The 22,328-nt window shown below is 36.6% G+C and overlaps 1 protein-coding gene across 1 annotated transcript in view; it reads left to right on the top strand.

The window, feature by feature from the left end:
* Positions 1-22,328, top strand: part of POLN (DNA polymerase nu) — a 103,272-nt gene that overhangs the window by 3,817 nt on the left and 77,127 nt on the right. Inside the window, exons 3-12 of the mRNA XM_059817958.1 lie at positions 1,019-1,080; positions 4,309-4,797; positions 5,277-5,467; positions 7,332-7,444; positions 10,556-10,713; positions 16,886-16,954; positions 18,448-18,508; positions 18,718-18,782; positions 19,610-19,693; positions 20,096-20,185. Coding sequence (XP_059673941.1) covers positions 1,019-1,080; positions 4,309-4,797; positions 5,277-5,467; positions 7,332-7,444; positions 10,556-10,713; positions 16,886-16,954; positions 18,448-18,508; positions 18,718-18,782; positions 19,610-19,693; positions 20,096-20,185 — 1,382 coding nt within the window. The remainder of the gene's footprint in view (positions 1-1,018; positions 1,081-4,308; positions 4,798-5,276; positions 5,468-7,331; positions 7,445-10,555; positions 10,714-16,885; positions 16,955-18,447; positions 18,509-18,717; positions 18,783-19,609; positions 19,694-20,095; positions 20,186-22,328) is intronic.

Here is a 22,328-nt window from a genome sequence, read left to right as displayed (position 1 = left end):
GAGTTCTCTTTTTCCCTGTTCCTCTTCCCATACCTACTGAGTTTGTAATTAGTGCTAGCCTGTTGCCCCTTGTTCTTTTATTCCAGTCCTTCACTTGCTTCTCCTCTTGGGGCTGCTGGGCAGTGTTGAGGGCAGAAAAGATAAGGCATGTCCTAACTGTTTCATTTAGCATGGTGCAGAGTCCTGAGGTGCGTTTACAAAGCCTTGCTTAAATGACAGCATCTGTCTGTTTTCAGATCTGTAGGCTACATATCTGGTAGTTCAGTGGTGGGCCCAGGCTAACAGCTGTGCAGTGACACAGGGCTCTATCTTGACCCAACACTGACAGCCATCTTGCTTCTTGCGGTGTTAGTCATTATCTTTCTGTCAGTTTGATAGGTCTGAATTCTCCTTGCTCTCTGTTCTTGTCTGGTCTTACAATACCTGTTCTATCGTGAGGATGAACAATGTGAAAAAATTATCCTCTGCAAATGAAGCATGGTCAGTTCTCTGTAGGGCATGATATGCTAAAGATGTATATGCAAATAGTGTTTTACTGAAGAAAATTGTTGTGGACTAATACTGCCTAATTCCAAGAAAACAGTTAAACTGTGTGAAGTGTGTAGAGTTTGGTTTTTGTTGGTTTTGTTTTTTTCTTCTTGCCCATGCCCCCAGCTTTACTTTGACCAAGACAGGATGTGTTTTCTTGAAAGAAGGAAATGTGCATATTTATAGTATTATAATAATGTCTCTTCTGAATACTGTGGAAAATGTTTGTCTGCTTTGTAGCAAGTTTGAATTATTTTTTTCTTAATGGGAACAGAGCATGCTTTTGCATACGTGTATTTAGAAACCAGCAGGGCCCTTTTAAGCATGAATGATATTAATTTGAGGAAAATGGTTATCATGGAAAACTTTATTGCAATTATTTTAGGTGTTGTAAAAGTTTCAGCAAATTAACACTGTATGTAACCGAAGTTCTGTGCACTACTCTCAGATTCATTTCTATTGTAAAATGTTTCCCATTCTTTTTTTAAAGGTATAGAGAAGACAAAGGAAGATAACCTAGGTGATAAGGATGCACATCTGAAAAATGAAAAGGCAAGCATATTGTAAGATTGAAGACCACTAAAAGCAGTGTTTTTATAGCAGGTTTGAAGTTGTTATAGACTGGTTCTTTCATAAAAAGCTTTATCACAATATATTGTATACACTCATAGTTCAGATAACTTTCCTCTGCCTTATTTTGCACTTGGCATCTATTTACCTATGAGAGTCTTGGCCCCACTTCTGTTATCCTTTTTATAGGAAGTCAGTCTTTTGTGACAGATTGATCCGAAATAAATGAGGTTGCCACATTTAATAGTTACCAGGGTTTAAAAATGTTCTCAGACCTCTGTCACTGAACAATCACTACCACATAATCATAAAGTGAGCTGACTCATATGAAAAATTGCTTTGTATTAGGAAGTTTAATTTTTGGTTTAATCTTTTCTCGGAATTTGGTTTAATGTGCATGCAAGTGAGTGCCAGTACAAGAATGGGAATAGATAACTGTGGCAGCTCCAACTCAGGCTGTGATTGTAAGATCCGCTGAGTTGATCGATGAGTTGCAGATACTGCAAGTGTATTCCTGTCCCAGCTGCAAATTTCAGAGCTTTCCTTTCTCTCACTCTGGTGTATGTTGCACACTTAAGGTCCATTCAGGTTGCTCAAGATGCAGAAAACTGCTGTCTTTTGTGGTGGGATAGTTTCCTATAAATTAAATTGGCTTATAGACAGACATGCAGCTGTGGGTGCACATGGATAGTAGTGGAGCCCCTTTTTGTGATGATGAGGTGCTAATTTTCACTCACTGCATCTAGTGAAATTTTCCTCCATTCACATAAATTATGAAACTACGTCCTGGGAGTCGTTTTTGCTACTTCCAGCCATGTCATTATTTCTAGTAGAAGATAAGTTCTTCCTGGAAGCTGCTGCTTCTCTCTGTGGTTAATTGTAGTTCCAGCTGTATTATTCTGACTTGATAATTAAATTGCTTTTTTCTTATTTTTGAACCTTTAAAAGAGAATTGCTTATTCCTGATTCTATAATTACTTGAGTGTCCTAATTCAAATTCTGCTGTGTTAAACAATAAAACTATTTGCAGTTTGACTGGAGAATACACTTGAGTGAATTAGTTGTCTTTCTACGGCTCTTAAACATTTGTTCTGTGATACTATTTTTCCACTTATGGTAACTTTTTATAGTGTCCACTTTTTGATTAGCATTGCCGAAGTACAATTAATTTGTCTTCGTTCAGAACAACACTGTTCATCTCGGTAGTAGCAAAAGCTTAATTAGCTCCCTTTTTTCTGTTTACTTAGAACCTGGTAATTGTACTTCTGCTGTAGAGTTGATCCTGTGAAGTATGATCTCAAGCAGTCTAAGCTGGATTCATCTTTTGACTCCATAGTTCTGAGGTTTGGGAATACGGGAACTGAGTTGAGGAATATTGCAAAACTAGAAGAAAAAAAAAATTACTGGCTTTGTCATTCTGGCTTGGTCAATCAATACAGATTGAATAGAGATGGATGATATCCTTTGATCAGTGAAAACTGTTGTCTTGGGGAATGGATGGGAGCCCTGCACAGCAGTAACTTGTGGTTCTTTTGAAGTGAGAAGGCCTTAGTTTTTGGAATGGTACTGACAGCAGAGGTACTGATGGAGACTGGCTGTGCTACAAGAGCAGAAAGTATAGTAATTAGAGAGGCTTCAGTTACTTTTTAACGGTGGATATTACACTTATGCATGATGCTGAGACTAAAATTTAAGAGACAGCTGCTTTGTGGAATGGTTAGAGAACTCACAGGAGAAATTGTTTTTTATTTGATTCTGTGTGAGATCAGGTTCAAAATCTTTCTTCTGAAAGATGCTCTGTCAGCGACTATAATTTCTCCGAGGCATTAAAAGATAGATAAGTCACTACAGGAATGCTTCATTTCAAAAAAGGAAATTATATAAAAATGAAGGAGCTTTTAAAAGAAATTATATGGAATTTCCCCACCAAAACATTTGTAGGTAGTATAGGGATTTATTCAAAACAGAATATTGGAGACTTAAAATGAATACTAAAATCTGTCCAGGAAGAAGTATGGCTAAGTGACAGTATAAAGGAGACTACTAAAAAATGTCATCTTGCAAAAAGCTGAACTTACCAGAATTTTTATTCTTTCATAGTTGCCTCATTTGAGTAAGTTAAATGTAAATATACAATAGTATAGTCTAAATAAACTTTGAGAAACAGCTTGTAAATGCGTCACTAATAATACATATTTTTTTCAAATGCCTCAGGAGTCGAAAACTTGCCAGCTCCTGTAAGACTTGTTGATGATCAAGGCGTAAGAGGAGTATTGAGGGAAGATACAACTCTGTCTATCTGTGAATAGTTAAACACACATTTACCTTGAGGAATCCTGGAAAGATTGCCCTTCCAGAGTCCTGTTTATGAAAACCAGAGAGAGTATCTGTCTTAGCTGAAAAGCTTGTAGAAGAAACTAGCAAAATAAACAGTAAGAAAATACTAGGGCCAGTAGCATACCAAGGAAATTTCTCAAGGAAATCAAGGATGAAGGAGTAGAGTCATAACATTACCATGCAACTTCTTGCTTAATGCTATTTAATAGCATGCTGCTGTAAAGGGATCCAGGGACTATCTGGAGGAGGAAAGCTGTTCTGGGCATAGTGGATTAAACAAAATAGAATATAAAACTTATTCATACACCTGATAATACTTCTTCAGTCTGACTTTCATATATATTTTTGTTACATCTTACAATCTTGTAAGTTGTTTGAAGAAATGGGTGGAGATCCAGTTGACTCAGGGTACTTGAATTTCCAAAGCAGTCATTATGGCCAAAAGTTCTTCAATAAACTAAGCTGTTGTGAAAAAAGCTCTGAATATTGAAACTAAAGATGGAAATTAATGGTCTCGTCTCTCTTCAGACAAAGGTCACTAATAAGCTAGTCACTATGGAAGGCAGGTTACTGGACTAGATGCATCTTACAGTTGTTAATTTGCCATTTTTAGTGTTGGATTAATATTAGATTAAAAAGAGAGTGGTGGTTTTGGATGTAAGCAATATAAATCAACAAAATAATCTTTACTGATAAATACTTGAATTTTATTTTAGGTAATGTGGTTCCCCTAAACTGACTCTGTTTTGTTAATTTTTTTTTCATAGAGTATCACTTCCTTCAAAGCTTATCTAAATTAACTCAAGTACGTTTACTTTATTTCTCCTAGTAAGTTGAATAATTGGTTCACTAAAAAATTTCCAATTTTTCCAGGAGATTCATGATTCCACAATTGCCTTATTAAAAACATCTGCCAGCCCTGAAAAAAGTACTGTTGGTCAGATAGTCAGGACAGTACCTACCAATGAAATGCTTTGCTGTCAAGATACCAAAATACTGAGCTATTACCAGGATTTAGACTTGCCAACATGGGGATATAGAGAAAGAAATCTTTCAGTAGAAGCAAAAAACCTGAAGGATGGTGAAAAGAGTATAGCTACTCCTCGTAAAAGAAAGCAAGATGTGCTTACATCTTGTTCAGAGAAAACAAGAAGATTACCTGTAAAGACCTACACTTCTTCACATGAAAGAAGATATAACTGTACTTCTGGACAAACAAAGTCATCTGAAAATTATCCTTGTGATATCAGGAGTTTGGGATGTGAAGAAAAAAGAGAATTGCTTGCAACCATAGAACAGGCAGTGGCTTTTGTAACCACTATGATATTTCAAGATGGTTCTTCACAGCTCAACTCAGAGCAGGTTAGTGAATGATGTGTTTTGTTTAGAGTCAGTTTTGTAGAACCATTTGAACTGTGCATATGACTCTGATAAACACAAAACCGTGTTCATTGGGAGCCTAGATCTGGACCAGTTTTGTGTACTATTGCTTACCAAAATGTAAGTGTAAAATGAGGTAAACCTTAATACTTCTGACTACATTTTATTTCTAGTTACCAAGTAAAACTTAAAAAAATGAAACCACTTTGGCTAAACAGCCATTTGTATACTTAAAGTGAGACTGTTTGAATTAGAATATTTTTTCCTGCTTTTTACTATGTCTATCACTGGATTTTTGTTTCAAGGCTGAAACACTTGCATGCTCCTCTACTGTGTCAATGGTGTATGCAATAACTCTAGTGTACATAGTAGGTTTCATATTATAAAATATTTGGGAAATTTTCTTTATAGGATTGCATAAAATCTGTCAGAGGAAACACTATTGTAATTATACTTAACAGGTCTTAACCTCATCAGTAAAAGGAGTTGTTGTGTTAGTGAAGAATCAGACTGATCACCCTTGCCATCCCAGTTACTCTTCAACTGACTATACTTGGAATGCTGCTAATGAAAATAATAAATTAATTTATTTAAAAACTGAATGGTCATCTCTTTGGGAACAAGAACAACAGGCTCACAAGAAATTTGCTTGGTGAGAGTATGTAGGAAAAAATACTGTTTTGATTTACATATGCTTTCAGCAACAGTGATGTTGGTTACATGGCACAGGCTTAATCTCCTTAAACGTCAAGCTCATTGAATTTCATATTAGCTGTATTAGTTCTGTGTCAAGCCTGGGCTAATATAAACCAAAGAGGAATAGACTATCCCTTTGGGCTCAGCATATCACTAACGGCAGCCCTGCAGAACTAGGTTGGGATTCTGGTAGGAGCTGTCTACATTCACCTAGAAATCCTTTATGAAAGCTGACAGCTATACGGCACCAAAAAATATGATTCATCCAGGTTTATCTTTCTTGTACCTTATCTTCCATTTCCTGAACTGCGTTTCTTACCTAGTACACTTTTGATGGACATTATTACAGTAAACATCCTTTTTGAGCTCAGCTAATATTTTTAATTTTTTGAGCACAATAGGCTTTTTTAATGGCTTTTGACATCCCAAATATAGTTTTCCTAGTATTCAGTAATAATGTTACATCAAAATGATCTTGTAATTTTTTAAAATAAATGCTTTATGTGTCTGTTTCATAGTTGGACTAAATTTAAAAAAAAAAATTGGATTATGTTTTAACCTTCCAGTTAGTATACCCAAAATCCATTTTTATTCCTTACTATTAACTTTGAAATAGTATCCCATAAAGGGAGAAATGAGAACTGAATCTTATTCTTAGATATAATAGTCACATGTTAAAACTTCATTAGAATATTTTATGACTTTCAGTAATAGCTACTTTATTGTAAACTGCTGAATTTAGGTTATTAAATTACAGAGCATTCAATTTTCAAGATGTTGGACTTGCTTGGTAGTTGCATCTCTGGCACTGCTCCACTGTGACGTGAAACAAATCACTTCACTTAACCTGTACTCCTCCAGCTGTAATATTGGAGTTATATGAAAACTAGTTTAATAACTTCTTGTTAGTTTGAATATAGGTTGTTCTGAATTGAGAATAGGATATTAATAAAGCATGTACATCTGAACAGTAAAAATTCAATTATAAACAAGTTGAATAAGTGCATTAGCATTTAGATGAAACCTATAGGTTTGTTGTAAGAAATGTAAGATGAAACCTATTTGTTGTAAGAATGGTGCAGTTTAACAGTGGATCTACACTGTATACAATAATACCTTACAATCTACACAATTTCTAATATGTCCAAAAACGTGGTAGTGTGGTTTCTTACCACCAGAGATAAATAAAATTAAAAGCTCTATAAAAAATTATTATTTTTCTATATTGCCCAAAATAAAGCTTATAAAAAAAAAAGACACAAATAATTAGTAAAATCTATATACTAATATATGTAATTGGTAAAATCTATTTAAAATAGCATGGATGTGAGAACTATTGACATTTTCAAAAGGAATGGAAAAATGTGACAAAGATGAAGCATACTAGATTTAAACAGCGCATTAACACTAGGCAATTACGGCAATTTAGGCTGTCTAGTAACTTTTAAATAATGATTTTGCAATACTACATTAACTCAAAGCCTCTGTGATCTTATTTGGGTGTATTAAAGTATTACAGGCATGCCAGTTGCTGTTTCGGATTAAGATTGCATTTATTTTGAGTGTCAAATAAGGATTTGTTTTCTTTGTGAATGCGTGATAAGGCATATTTGCTAGGATGTTTAATTTATTATAGAATGAAGCTTCAGTATTATTGAATTGAGAATTTAATATTGAAATACAATATTCTGTTCTTATAGGTATAAAGAAATGTCTTGTGTTAACTGTTCAGTGTTAGGTGCTAATTAAATGTATGAAGTAAATAGATTCACTAAATCTGGTAGCAATATAGTGTGTGTTAATGAACTGCTTCTGTGCAGGCAAGTGTTGTTTCAAATGCTACATTGCAAAGTTCCAATTATTTGCTTCAACGCAAAAGATTTTCTGAGGACTTTACTTCAAGTTTATGGTAATGAAATTAGCTGGAAACAAGGTAACTATCTAATCTAATCTATGATCTAATCCTATAATCTCTTTGCTTTTGATGTTTCTGTTAAAATCACTAGGTGTAGAAGTAACTAAATTGGTGGTTAAGTAATATATTGGAAAACAGGGTTTTAGTACCATGGAAAAGAACACTCTTCTTGGGGGAGGCTGTGATCAGAGGCTTGGCATGTCAAGATGATGTATTTCTTCTCAGAGTAGGAATCAAATCATTGAATAATTTAAGCATAGCTTCCAGTGGAAACAAAAACTCTCTACACAATCCTGACTATAGCTGAAAAGGTCAAACTGCTTCATGTTTCATGTTCTCTAGAAAAATGTTCTCTGCTCAAGAGGAAAGGCTAAAATAAATTCCAGAGGTGCTCATACTTGTCAGAATTAGGAATCACTTGAATGGGTCTTTGTTTTTTTGATAGGAACAAATAAGGCTCTTTTGTATGGATTTAAAACTACAAATAGAAGATATAAGATGTAAATATAATGTGGTGGTTTTTTTTCTTGGTTTTATGTATTGGATTACTGTGGAGTGAATTACAAAAATAAGTGTGATGTTTCAGGAAGGACTCCATCTATGGAGAGCCTTCAGCTTGTATTCAGCATCTGAAAAGTTTCATCAGTAAATCACAAAAAACTGATGATGATTTAGAATCTGGTGTGAAGATCTACTCAAAAGACACTTAGCCCTGGGAATGGGAAGGGGGGGGAAGAAACGTCGTGATGATACTGGCACTAGTGAGAGTTTTATAACGTGTACACACAGGAAATACTAGATCTAGGTTAGATCCTAGCTGATGCGTAGGATTTGAATCTGAAGTTTCTAGTATCCAAAAGAATTCTTGTCTAGGTTTTCTTGAAATTTGGAAGTTGATGCTTCCTCACCCATTATTTCTGCTAGGGTAAAAAAACCCCAAACAACAAAACAGCACAAAACCCTTGCCCTTTTTAAGGTAAAAAATCCCATCATTGTAAATCAAGCAAACACTGAAATTTCTGTTTCTGTCATATTATTGACTGCAATCACTTTGAATGATTGCAGTCATTCTCAAACTCTAGTGTACTAACCAGTGGAATACATACAGATACATGAGGTCTGACTAGTAAAATATGGCATGCTTTGTCATTGGGATTCACTAATGTTTTGGAGTAGAAAGAGAACAGGACTTGAGTACCATTTCACAGTCTTGAGGAAAGTATGCTTTTATCAGCACAGATTCTTCACTTCATCCCAGCTTGACCCTGGTATTGCTTCAGTCCTTTCAGCTTTGTTCTGTCTCAGTTCCATACGTGCCTCCTCACCTTGAAGGTGTCATCCTTTATCCAGGACTGAACTGGTGGCTATAACTCATTACTGCTACCCTCAGCTTTGAAAATTCTAGTTGGGAAGGAAGGGATGGATGGATGGTTGGGGGGTTTGATTCTTTATCCTTTTTTCAGCTAGAGACTGTCTCATGCTCTTTGTAAATAGAGATATGAGAAAAGGATCTTTGAGGTATCTCAGAGACTGTTTGGTAACACGATTCTCTTCTTTCATGTATCCTTGGTAAGATGTAGTTGTTATTATTAGAAAAGTCAGTGATCACTTAATGCAGTCTTCCCATGAGCTTGTGAATGTCCAGCATCTCACTAGGCAGTGCCTTCCTGCAGCCTCTGGGCATTTTCCAACAGCCATCAGCTACCAAGTGTTACTGCCCATCCATGAGGCTGAGTTGCTTAGTCTGCCTCTTCACAATGCATCATTTGAGTTCATGGCAGATCTGTCTGTTACAGTTGTCAGTTTCACTTAATTCCTGTAGGGATTACTTCCTGCTGAAAGAGCAGTGGAAATCCCGTGGACACATCCAATGTTAGGTTTTGGAGTGGATGCAGAGTTTGACATACTTTCTTAAGCTGCATGATTCCAAGGTTAAGTCTGTCCTTCCAATCACAGAAAGACTCTTAGTAGTACTATCAGGAGGGTATCCTTGTGACAATTTCCGAGGCTGTTCCTTAGCATCTGTTAGCTCTTCAGGTGAATAGCTGTTTGCATTCAGAGAAAAGGATAGTGAGCTACATAAAACCCTGGTATAAGACCATGCAGATGAAGTATCCTTCAATTATCTGGCCACTCCAGCAGAGCTCAAGCTGTTTCAGGGGCAAGATGTCTCCTTCCCTAACATCTGCTGAGCAGCCACTTTTCAGCAACAGTTATATCAGTGGAGGTAAAGAAGCCTGGTTCTCTTTAGAGTAGTCCTGCAGCTGTAACTTGCATTACGGACATTAAAGTTTGCTTCCAGGTAACTGAGTCTGTAAGGTTGGGTAGCATGGAGTTCTCTATAAATGTACCTGTGGGTTGTCATTTGAACTTACTTGGGGGTTACTGAAGAGGATACTTAGATCTATCTTTGAATATATCACAAAGCATTCTAGTTACTAGTTTCTTTCTCTTCTTCTTTATAGTACTACAGTACATATGTTGAGATTGTAGTTAAAAGGAAAATGAAACAGCACTAGGCTTGCTCCATCCTATGTATCTATATGAACATGAGAGTAAGTGCAGTATAAGCACATATGATCCTAGAGGACAAAAGGTTCTGATTTTTGGGAACAATGCATTGTGTACCCATATGTGAATTCGTATATACCTTAAAGATTTCAGAAGTCTGATTGCTAGGAAGTAAATCTTCTTTTCCCTAACCCTCCATAGCAATTTTGTGGATATCAATCAAGTTAACAGCAACAACAAAACTGTACCAGAGGGACACACTCAGAAGAAAAACTTCAATTTAAATTTTTTCAGTGATAAGAAAGAGAGGCTTTGGCAGTCAATCTTAAGAACCAAAGGTTTATTTACATTTTAAAACTTGGGGGGGGACACCAAACAAAAAACAAACCCACAAAAAAACCCTCTTCAAAAATATTCAATATTGAACTTACTCCTATGTAGTCATGATATTGACCGTTTGTTACAGCTGGGAATTCAATGTTTAACATTTTCGTAGTGTAAATGCTTGTCTATTTATGATGGGTGTCTACAGGAAAGATGGGCAAACCTTTAGAGGTATTTGTCAGTATGGGAGGTAATTTAAATATTTTGATTGTCAGAAATGACTTATTTTTGTAGTTGCTGATAGTGTCGTGTTAGATCCAAGGATTGCAGCATGGCTGATAAACCCCAGCGACACAGTTCCCTCTTTTGAATGTTTAATACAGAAGTATTTTGAAAAGCCTTTTTCTATGGGAACAGTAAATACAGATACAGGCACTCCGAGAAATGCATCAGTAAGTACTTTGTTTTAAATTGTTTGTGGTGGGGTTAAAAGGGGAAGGAAATGATGAAAGAATTGCTTTTGCTTACAAAATATTGCAAAAAAATGACAGATAATGCTTTTCTGATGGAAGAAAATTATTATATTAGTACTACTTGTTGGAAATCTAATTTTAAAGGGGAGAAGGGAAGGGTTCACTGCATTCTACCAAGATGAGATCATATTCTCCAGGAACAGCTGTAAAATTCTGCTTCAAAACCATAAAGTTCAGTAACAATATTAATTAGTGTATAATCTGATAATTTTTCTTTCCACCTCCCTGCAAACTGATTTCCAGCTTTCCTTTCCAAAATGTCTAATGCCTTGTTCTCTAATTCCTGTGAATTTGTAGTCTGTATTTAGTTCATTGTTATTAACAATTTTGCTGAATTTCACATCATAGGCTGAGGGACAGTAGGGAGTCAAATGTGAACCTTCAAGCATGTGTATGACAAATCTGTGAATTTTTATTCTCAATTAGAGAGAATGCATGATGAACTTTTTGAGAAGTTATTCCTAGCACTATAGAAATGTCTTACTGTCTGTTGAAACTTACTGGATCTTATAAAATTTTGGTACTTGTATTTTGGGCCATGGTGATCCTCTCTGGACACATTAGCCTTCAGAGGTTGTTTGAATGATAAAAATAGATGTGCAGCAACCTAAATGAAGCTGGTTTTGAAACCTTTCCCTTTTCAGATTGTAACGTGAATATAGGGCTTCTAGGATACAAATCCACAGATGTCAAGTGAGCTTAGAGCATGGGCAGAGGTCAGTTGTATCAGCACGTACCCATCAGAATAGACATTTCTGAAAAAACCAAAGCCAGTTTACTTTAAAACACTAGCTGTAAACTGCAGTTGTTCAGAAGCTACTTAATGAATTAAGCTATTAGTGTAGGGAATAGACAGGCAAACAGGCAGAAGCTATAAAGTTGTTGGCTATTTCTGTATGTGATGTTTCCTCCTGTGAGTCAGCATCCTTAATCTTGTCTCTTCCCTTAGCTTGACTCAGCCTTTTGTTCTTCATATATCACATCTATTCTTAGTTATAATTTCTCAACTTTGTCGTGCTGATTCCTAGCTCTGAGTTAAATATTGAAGTCTTAATTCCTTCCTGCCCTACTTTCAGGTCTAGTTTGTTTCCTTGCCCCAACCATCTCCAGTGCCTTTACACTGATTTGTTCATCCAAGTCCCAGTTAATGCCTCCCTCTAACATCCTGTGATTATTCTCCCCCCATTCCTCATGCAATTAATTTGTTCCCTGGACTCTCCCCCTTTCTTTTTGGCTTCTCTGTTTGCTCACTGAGTCCCAGTTCTTTCTGTGATTCCTAGCTCTTTGTGAGATTTATCTCTTCAGCCTTCTTGCTCTGACTTTACTGGGAGGTTCCTAACAGTTGTCTCTACTCCCAGAGGGATCCATGCCAGGTGATATATCATGTCTTGTGCCCCACTGCTTCAGTTAAGCTCCCTCTGTATTGTGCTAGTCTTGTCCACCCGGCATAGTACTTGGAATGACTGCTATTTTATTCTGTAGCCTGCTACTCACCCACATACCACTCTAGCACCTCTCTTCCACCTCCAGAATGGGATCAAGTAAGCTGTCTGTTGCTGAAAGCATAGTATTTCACAGACAGCTCCTTTGTTCCAGAACCAGTGGGTGTGGACAAGGTTTTTTGGAGACAGGTTGATGGCTTTTCCCTGGAGTATGGGCCTGCTTAAATTAATCTGTCTGGGGTAGAGAGAAGTCCTCACTGATAGGACTAGACTGTTATAAAACAAGGATGACCACCAATGGATCTGGATACTTCAACTGTGAAGAGAGCCCTCTGCATCCTACTTTCAAGGACCTACCATTTCTCAGTCTTGCAGTGTTCAAGTCTGCTGTAGGCTGAGGGGAAGCCTGTACAGTAGGTGTCCGTATTGTCTACTCACAAATGACCGACACAGACAATGCTGAAGTTGTATAGACTAACAGCCCTTGAGCAGATGGGGAACCTGCATGGGCTGTCAGTGGAATTCATTACCCCATTTTAACTCTTTTCTGCTGCTGGGGCTTTGCTGGGATGTACTTCCCACTAACAGACATAAGCTTATGTAGAATCTCTTTAGTTTTATCTGCTGTTATCTTGAGTCATATGATCATTTCAAGATAAAAACAACTATGGCACAGGCTTAAGCATGTTCTGAATGACTGCAACACTAGTGCCCCTTTGTTTTATGGTGTGTGGTAGGAAAATGTGTCTGCAGCAAAGATTACCCCAAAACTCGGGTAGTTCTGTTTTTAGCATGAAACATAACTTCTTGTAATTAACAGGTGTCTCTCACGCTTCTGTTATGCTCAGCATGGTTCTTAAAAATTATTTGGACCAATATGATAAAGTTCCTGTGATGGTTCTTCCCCAGTTGCGTACCAGAATTCATGCCTCTGCAGCAATAATGTTTTATAATTTGTCCTAATATAAACTAATTTTCAGTCAGTTCTGGTTCTATTGTGTTTGTGCAACAAGTAATTTGGATTCCTTCTGCATTCTGTTTGGATCAAATAATGGATGAAGCATTGCTCTTGTCAGTCTGCATCTGCTGTAATGCTTTGGTTCCAGACTTCTGTTTTTCTTCAAATAATGGGGCTGTTTTGCAAATAGTAGGCCAAAATTGTGAGGTTTGTGTACAAGGCAGGTTTTTATACACTGTTTGGAGGATGGATTACATTTACCTGTTGATTTACAGCTGACTCTTGCACTGTGAGGGCACAGGATCAAGTGTTTAGATGTACTGGTGTCTCAGTCTGTGCCTACCCTCACTCCCTAGAAACACAATGAGAAGGTTCTGAGAGTCATCCTGAAGGATGACAAGGAGATAATGGCATCTAGCTCACGGAGCAGTTTCTGCAGAAGACCCTGTTCAGATGGAAAAAGGTGTCCAGAGATACCTTCTCACAAACTCAGAAGGGTCCTTACCTCCCTGAAGAGAGAGGAAGATCCTCCCCATCCATTAATTTTGATATGAATTTAATTTTTTTTTTTTATTTTAGAAAAGTCTTTCATTTGGAGACCTGTTTAGACTATATAGACTCTCCTTTAGGAAGGATTTTGAAGTTTTTCCCAACTCCTTTGTTTATTCTTACCTGCTTTAGCTTCAAAAGAACTACTGTTCTGGCTGGACAGATTAAAAGCCCTGGAGGACCATAGTATTCTGACATCAGGACTGTTATTAAGAAAATATTCTTGGAAACAATTTCAGTGGCAATCTTTCTGGTTTAGTCCATAATTCATAGCTTAATGACATCCAGTTTTGTAGAGTGATACCATATCCAGTTTTATGGCATATATTCTTCTGGATGATAGAATATTGGTTTTGTTCTTTACAAAATATTGGATGTTTCATTCAAACGGAAGCATTGTCTTCATTTTCTATGCAATCTTAGAGGAGAGTGTAAATCTGATAACAAGTAGAAATGTCCTTTTCTTCTCATCACAGAAGGACCAAAGGAAAGATTCTGAATATATCAAAAAACATGAAACTGTGAAATGTGCAGCAAAGTCAGATTTGGTAGCATAATTTCTGAGAGGTTACTCTGGTAAGGAAAACGCTTTCTAGCTCAGTTTGAGTGGAGAAAGCAGAATGTATTTCTTTTGGGGCAGATTTTTTCTCCCAACTGTAGGTATTTCATGAGAGCAGTAGAGTAAGAAGCCTGTAGAATAGCTGCAGGTCTGTAGAGGAAAGAGAGACTTCTGCAGCTCATAGCATGAGAGCCCGTCTTAGTTGTTCCATCAGCTCCAAGGTAGGAATGCAAATAATAAAGTGAGCATAGAATAATTGGGATTCCTTTAAAATACATATAGGTTGATTGATAAACCTGAAGATAGACCACTTATAAGATGTCCAAGGAACCCTCACAGTGCTTTTTCCATTGAGGAGCTTTCCATGTGATTTCATGGCCATTTGGTTTCCTGTCAATATATCTTTTTTAAAAAAAAAAAAACTTTTTTACTGTTCTTGACAGAAAGATGTAATTCACTTGGGAAGCAGATTTTAAATTCATTTTCAACCCTGCCTATGTGTATTAATTTAGTAGAAATGATCTTGGAATACCCTGTTCACCAAGAATCTAGCCAAATCTCCCATTTATTATATAAAACCAGAACATACTAGAATGTTTCTTAGAGGTCTTAATTACCCTTATTAAAATAATGCCTTATGTCGACTCAATCGCACATTCACCTTTTTGGATAGTCAGATGCTGAGCTCAGGGTATGGAACTCTAGAGGATCTCACTAAATTGAGTGAGCATAAATTGAAAGTAATGCATGCAGAGTAGTTTAAATTTACAAAGAGATCATGGAATCATTGTTGCCAGTTTTATGTTGGTTGAATGTGTAGCAGCAGCCAAAAAGCCAACAAAATAAAGGCACTATAAGAAAAGGTATTGAGAACAAGAAAAGGGGCGTGATTTTTTTGTCATAGAAAACCTTGGTGCACCCATGTCTTGAAGACTATGCAGTTTTGGTCTCTGCATTTCAAAAAAGGCACAGTGGGCTTCTAAAAGGTCAGAGGATGGAACAGGTGCTTTGTAAGGAGGATGTGGAAAAATTTGTGGTTATTTAAGAAGGAGACGGAAAGACTGAAGGGCACTATACTAGCAGTTTTCTAAATTATTGTGAAGGTAGTGGATAAAGTGAATGCAGTGGTACTATTCGGCAAATCCTGCAGTACTATAACTGCGAGTCATTTGATGAAACTAGGAGCAGATGGGGTTAAAAACTGATAAACTTATTTTTTTTATGTGGTTAGCAATGAAGTCTGCAATCTAGAGATAAACAAGAAAACATTAAACATATTTTTGAAGCAATCAAAACCTGGACTGTCCTTTAGAGATGCTAGTCTATGAAAAAACTTTGTAGTCTGCAGATTAAGCAGGTTCCATTAAGCCAATTGTTCTACACCTAATGTACGTGAAAATAATTGATACATGATTCTCTTTATAAAAACTATTATGTTCTCCTCCTTCAACTTATTCTTCTAAACTAAATAAAGCTGATTAATCTCTTTCTCTGTAGGGTCATGTTTTCTAAACTTACTATTATTTTTGGTTCTCTTCTTGAGCCTATCTGACATTTCTTAATGTCTGAAAGTATTGTGGCCAAGTTGCCCCAATACTTCAGCTATATCATCAGAAGTATTTATCAAAGTAGAGTAAATGCCCCTTTTTACACAAATAACCCTTAGTTTAATTTCACTGTTTTACATGTCATACTTAATTCCATGTAACTTATTTTCATGCCTCCAACACAGACCAGTACATGATTCTTGGGGAAGAGTATATGGACAGGCAAGCACATAACTTTAGTCCTCTGGAATGCTGTCCTAGGTTCTATGGTTTGTGGCCCAGGAATTTTATGGGACAGTGCTAGTGTTTTTGCACTTAATGGCTTGGATGTAAATTTATTCCATAATTTTGTTTGTTCAGCCATCACTGAAGGTACAGACTGCAGGAAAGAAAATCTACATCTGCAGCATTTTTCACATTCACATCTTTCCTCACGGGAATTTAGTAAAGAAAAGCAGCACTTTATTGTTTGCATTTTGTGTATTAGTCTGATAAACAGATTTAATAGGTTGACATTAATTTATTTTTAGTGATCATGTTCTTGGAGCTAATGATCATATTCTCAGTGTCTGTATGCATTTCAAAATGGTCTTCTAGCCAACTGAATGAGGTGGCGTGGCTCTGTGCAGAGCACCTCTGGAACAGAAGGGAAGGAAGTGAATGGTTCAGGCACAGAAGAGCGCCAGTACTGATAGGAGAAAGAAAATTGCAAGGAATTTTTCCTCGTTTTACAAGTAGTAATAGAATTCTGACTTCAATGTCAAAGGCAGTGTAGTGATACTGTTTCTCCATACTTGGTCTGTGCAAAATATAACTAAAGGAACAGGTAAAATCTTGAATATTCATGATCTGTACTGCTCTGTTCATGAATTGTGTTTGTCAGAGGTCTAAGAGCATTATTAAAATATTAAATATAGCAGGAAACATATGGAAAAATATATTTATATAGTTTAAACCTTTTTAAAATAGATGGTATTCTAAATATTTTCATATTAGTATTAAAATTATTGATTTTTTTAAAATTTATTTATATCAGTATCAAAACTTACGTGTGAACTTGGAGAAGCTTTATAATGTAATGATGGACCTTGCTCATGACTTACAGGTAAGATATAAAAAGTAGTTACTCAGATATAACTTCGGAGGTATTATCATGAATTAAAGAGAGTTAATGATGTGCTTCTCATTCAAATCAGAATCTCTACTTGAGTTAGATAGAAGGCTTCAGTCCTTACTGGTTTACAGTGCTGGTCAACATTTAAAATAAAGTTGCCCATAAAATTTGCCATTTTTTCCGGAAGGAGGAAATGGTTTATCTTTAGAAGAAACTTCTCTGCAGCCGTTAACTAAATATTTAAATGAAGATTCCAAGAACGTGAAATTTTCAGAATATTGTGACTTTTCTTTTGGTATTTTAAAGCTATATGAAACAGTCTAAAAAGTGTTATCAGGGTTAAAACAGAGTGTAGCTCGGTTTTTTTGATGTATTCCTTGGGTACAAAAACTCTTAGCATATCTTTTGCTCTGCATTGTATTAGCCAAACACTGGTCAAACACTGGAATAGGCTTCCTAAAGAGGTGGTCGATGCCCCAAGCCTGTCAGTGTTTAAGAGGCATTTGGACAATGCCATTAGTAATATGCTTTAACTTTTGGTCAGCCCTGAAGTGGTCAGACAGTTGGACTACATGAGCGTTGTAGGTCCCTTCCAAGTGAACTATTTTGTTCTATTTTAGCCCTTATTGCAGTTCAGAATGCATCTTAAGAAGTCTTTTAGTCTTCTAGTGCTTTTTTTATGCATGTTTGTTTTGTCCCTGTAATAATATACCTGGAAAAGTGTTAGAATTTAGGGATATGCTCAGATTCTGGTGGAAGGTACATCATAGAATCCTGGGGGTTTTCCTTGAAATTGATGGTAGCAAGTGTAGGGCTTAGACCATTAGTCGATGAAGCCATATTAATCTGGATATCTGAGTGGCCTAGCAGTATCTTGGAACAATCTGTGAAGGAAGGCAACAGAGAAACACCAAAGGCACAGAAATACCAAAGGTGCAGTAATAGTGAGAGCCAGCCTACAGGAGTTTTTAGGTAGGTGTTGCTGTCTGATTTCTTCCGTGGTTAGAGAAAAAACACACTTCCTGTTCTTTGTAACTAAATTGGGTACATAACCCTATCATCTTTTATTTTCTTCCTAATGAAAACAAAATTATGACTTCTGAATGGTTGCTTAATTGTTCAAGTGAATAAAGAAAAAGGGATAACTGTATGTCCTATTATAATGGAGCTTGCTCTAAAAATAAACCATTTAGAAAAATGAGGTATGTATATTTCTTTATTACTATTCCTGCACAAAATGATTACTGTTACAAAATGTATTACTATTCCTCACAAAATGAAGTGATAATGGACTACAGTATTTAGATACTATAATTCACACTAAGTAGTATTTCATTCTTCAAACAGTGTTGTCATATAAAAAGGGATTATACAGAAAGTGAAATACTGCTTACTGGAAAATAGATCCACATAATGACACTACTATATGTTTTAAGATTACAATTGGCTGATACTGAAGAATTTATTTGTATCTTGCTTTACAGGTTCAAGGTTTGTGGAAATTATTTTGCACATTAGAGCTTCCACTTATCAAAGTTCTGGCAGGTATGAAAGTTCAGTTCAAAATGTGAATAGTCGCTATTTTCACACAGCTGCTGACTATGCTCAAGTAGAATGTTATACCTCAGAAAACTAAATGTTATCTTAGTTTCATAACAGCTGTGTGAGTTTGAGTTTCCGTTTTACAGTCTAAGCAGCATGTAAGACAGGAATTGTCAATTGTAAGTGTTCTTAGTATATAATTGTATTTACAGTGATGGAAACACACAAAATACATGTGAACAAACAAGAACTGAAAAAAACATCAGAGATTCTGGGGGTAAATTTTGTCTTTATTTTTTCTTTTGGAAATGGTATAGCATCATCTTTCTACTTTTACTGAGAATAACTGATTAAAAAGAGGAGGAATCTCTTTGTTTTGTCACGTTTTATATGACAGTTTGGGGTTTCTAGTATTTTTATTTTTATAAATATAACTAATGATATTTACATTTTAGGATACTTCCATATTTATTTAGGCAAGCAAAAAAGACATATTTGCTTCATTAGCCTTGCCCCAGAACTGAAATTGCTTTGCAAAATACACAGGTCCTTTTGGGTTATGTGTTGTAGAGTAAAAATTGTAATGACCCTTTCTGAACTTACAGTTATCAGTAATCATCTTCCTGAGAAATGATAGATATTACTCTCTCTCTTTGTAAACAAAACACTCTTTACGACTTACGTGTTCTGAGAGTTCTAAGTTTGCCATTTCCTCATTGATAAAAATAGCTACAAGAGAATCCTATTTTGTACCATAAAATCTGACTAGATTATCATAATGGTCTGACAGATTATTAATTTACCAGAATAATTTGCATAGCTGGGTTTCTCGCAGATCTCTACAGTTTCAGTAACCTAAATTATTTTCCCACAAATTTTAGTACTTTTTACTACAGTAAATCCCCTTCCCAGATCATGAAGAAATACAGATTAAAGAGTATGTAAGCAATCTACTAAACCAATAGTTGATAGCCAGCAATGATTACACATTATCAAGTACCCTATTTTTAAATAGAAGTCAAATATACTCATTAACCTAGGAAGTAGCAGATACTGAAGAAAATAATAATATAAACAGAATAATTCTGGTGTACTAATTTATAGTTGCGACTCAACGAGCTTGAACAGGAAGCTCATCAAGTTGCTGGAGAACAATTCCTTTTGACTAGCAGTAGTCAACTCAGAGAGGTAATATTTATACTACTATAAGTATGTAAGTTGTAAGTTCTGTAAATTGTTATTGATACAGAAGAATTATAAAGCATACAAAATTGTCTTTACAACTTCAGAATTCTTTTTTTTCCCATATTAATTATCTTATTTTCTTTTTTAATGATCAGTTTTTCATAAATTGGCCATGTTGGATAATCTGTATTTGAATGTATTTACATAAATTATGCATTTGATTTTGGTAAATACACTACTTTTTCAATAGCTCAAAAATAAAGATTTGATCTTTTCAATTCTGTGTTAGTTCTCTTTTCTACAGTATGCTCTATTTTCCTTGAAATCCATTCTATTTCCTTGAATCCATCTATTTCAGCACTTGAAACACTGAAACATTTCTCTTGTGTTTTTTTCTTACTGTAGGTTCTATTTGAAAAGTTAAAACTGCATGCACTGTGTGAGAAAGTTCACAGAACTGAAATACAGCAACTTGTGTCCACCTCAGAAGTTGTGGTGAGATGGGGAGGGGTTTTAAAACCATCTGCATGATTTAGCAAAACTTCTAAGTTATATTCCAGTGAAATTGTCATTTGTCTGAAGTTTTCCTAACAATCTTGATTTATTTTTGTATTGTACAAATCACACTTCATTTACTTATGCCAGAAATGAAAGTTGCACCCCATTATGGGGAGAAACAAACTAGCTACTGAAGCTAAACTTCAGCTATAAACTAGGGTTAAAAACTTCAGTACCAGCATGTATGTATGACCATCTTCCTCAAAGGAGGGAGACTTTCTTACTGGTCAGATTTTGGTAGCTCAGTATGACTGACTGGTTGGGTGAAAGAGACCACTGGTGAAAGAAAAGAACATCAATGTAGAATTTGCTGGTGAAGGAAATAGCAACCCAGACTTTCTCTTTGCTGTCAGGAGATCTGGGCTAAAACCTTGTTGTTATCTTTTTATGGACCCTTAACTCATTCATTCATGCTAGGTAAAGAGGTCTGTAGGAAATAATTTGATACCTGTGGTTTGAATTGGGAGTTGTCACTTTTCTTTGTATGGTTCAGTGTTTTACTTGTTGTGTGCATGAATTTTCCTCGGGCTTTTTTGTTTTCCTCTGTGGAGATGCTTGTCTGCAGTAAGAGTAGTTGCATTTGGAGTCAGATCTGCAGCATCTTAATAGAATCTTGCTCCCTTACAGCAATAATGACCAAACAGTTTAGATACTTTGATACACCTGTACAAGAGATCAAATGTACCTTCGGATTCAGCGCAATAAATATTGCGCATATGAAACTACTCCATTTCTGTCTTCTGTTAGTGTTGGAGCAGATAATTTTCAGGAACGCAGAGGTTCATATGTGATCCCTCACAAGTGCAAAAACCTGCCAAAAACATTTGTCTAAAAATGATGAAGTCAAGACCAAACTGCACATTTCTTGGTAACTTGAGGCAAATGTGGATGCCCCTTCCTTTTCATAGAATCATAGAGTCGTTTGGGGTGGAAAAGACCGCTAAGGTCATAGACTCCAACCTTTAACCTAACACTACCAAGTCCACCACTAAAACACGTCCCTAAGTGCCACATCTACATGTTTTTTAAATACCTCCGGGGATGGTGACTCAACCACCTCCCTGGGCAGCCCATTCCAATGCTTGACAATGCTTCCAGTGAAGAAATTTTTCCTAATATCCAGTCTAAACCTCCCCTGGCGCAACCTGAGGTCGTTTCCTCTCATCCTATCACTTGTTACTTGGGAGAAGAGACCGACATTCACTTTGCTACAACCTCCTTTCAGGTAGTTGTAGAGGGCGATAAGGTCTCACCTGAGCCTCCTCTTCTCCAGGCTAAACAACCCCAGTTCCCTCAGCCACTCCTCATAGGGCTTGTTCTCTAGACCCTTTACCAGCTTCGTTGCTCTTCTTTGGACGTGCTCCAGCATCTCAATGTCTGTCTTGTAGTGAGGGGCCCAAAACTGAACACAGTATTCGAGGTGCGGCCTCACCAGTGCTGAGTACAAAGGGACAATCACTTCCCTGGTCCTGTTGGCCACACTGTTTCTGATACAAGCCAGGATGCTATTGGCCTTCTTGGCCACCTGGGCACACTGCCGGCTCATATCCAGCCGGCTGTCGACCAACACCCCAAGGTCCTTTTCCACCAGGCAGCTTTCCAGCCACTCTTCCCCAAGCCTGTAGCATTGCATGGGGTTGTTGTGACCCAAGTGCAGGACCTGGCACTTGGCCTTGTTGAACCTCATACAATTGGCCTGGGCCCATCGATCCAGCCTGTCCAGACCCCTCTGCAGAGCCTTCCTACCCTCCAACTGATCAACACTCCCACCCAACTTGGTGTCGTCTGCAAACTTACTGAGGGAGCACTCGATCCCCTCATCCAGATCATTAATAGATCATTTTGTTAAGATAATAATAGTAATGGAATTTCTTGTTAGAATAGAAGAAGCTTCTGTGTAGCTGCACCTGTTTGTGATTTGGTGCCACAATTGTATTGCTCTAGTTTACATGGGAGTCAAATTAAAGTACACAACTCATTGCTGAGAACGAACACCTCTGGGGAAGGTAGAAAGGTAGTATTTGTTTCTCATGGTGAAAGAGGAAATTCAGCTTTTGGGCCAAGTGTCTGAACTACCAGA

This window comes from Gavia stellata, chromosome 5, assembly GCF_030936135.1.
Source record: "Gavia stellata isolate bGavSte3 chromosome 5, bGavSte3.hap2, whole genome shotgun sequence".
NCBI lineage: Eukaryota > Metazoa > Chordata > Aves > Gaviiformes > Gaviidae > Gavia > Gavia stellata.
Note: the sequence above shows the minus strand (reverse complement) of the source record. Positions and strands in the feature narration are given on the sequence as shown.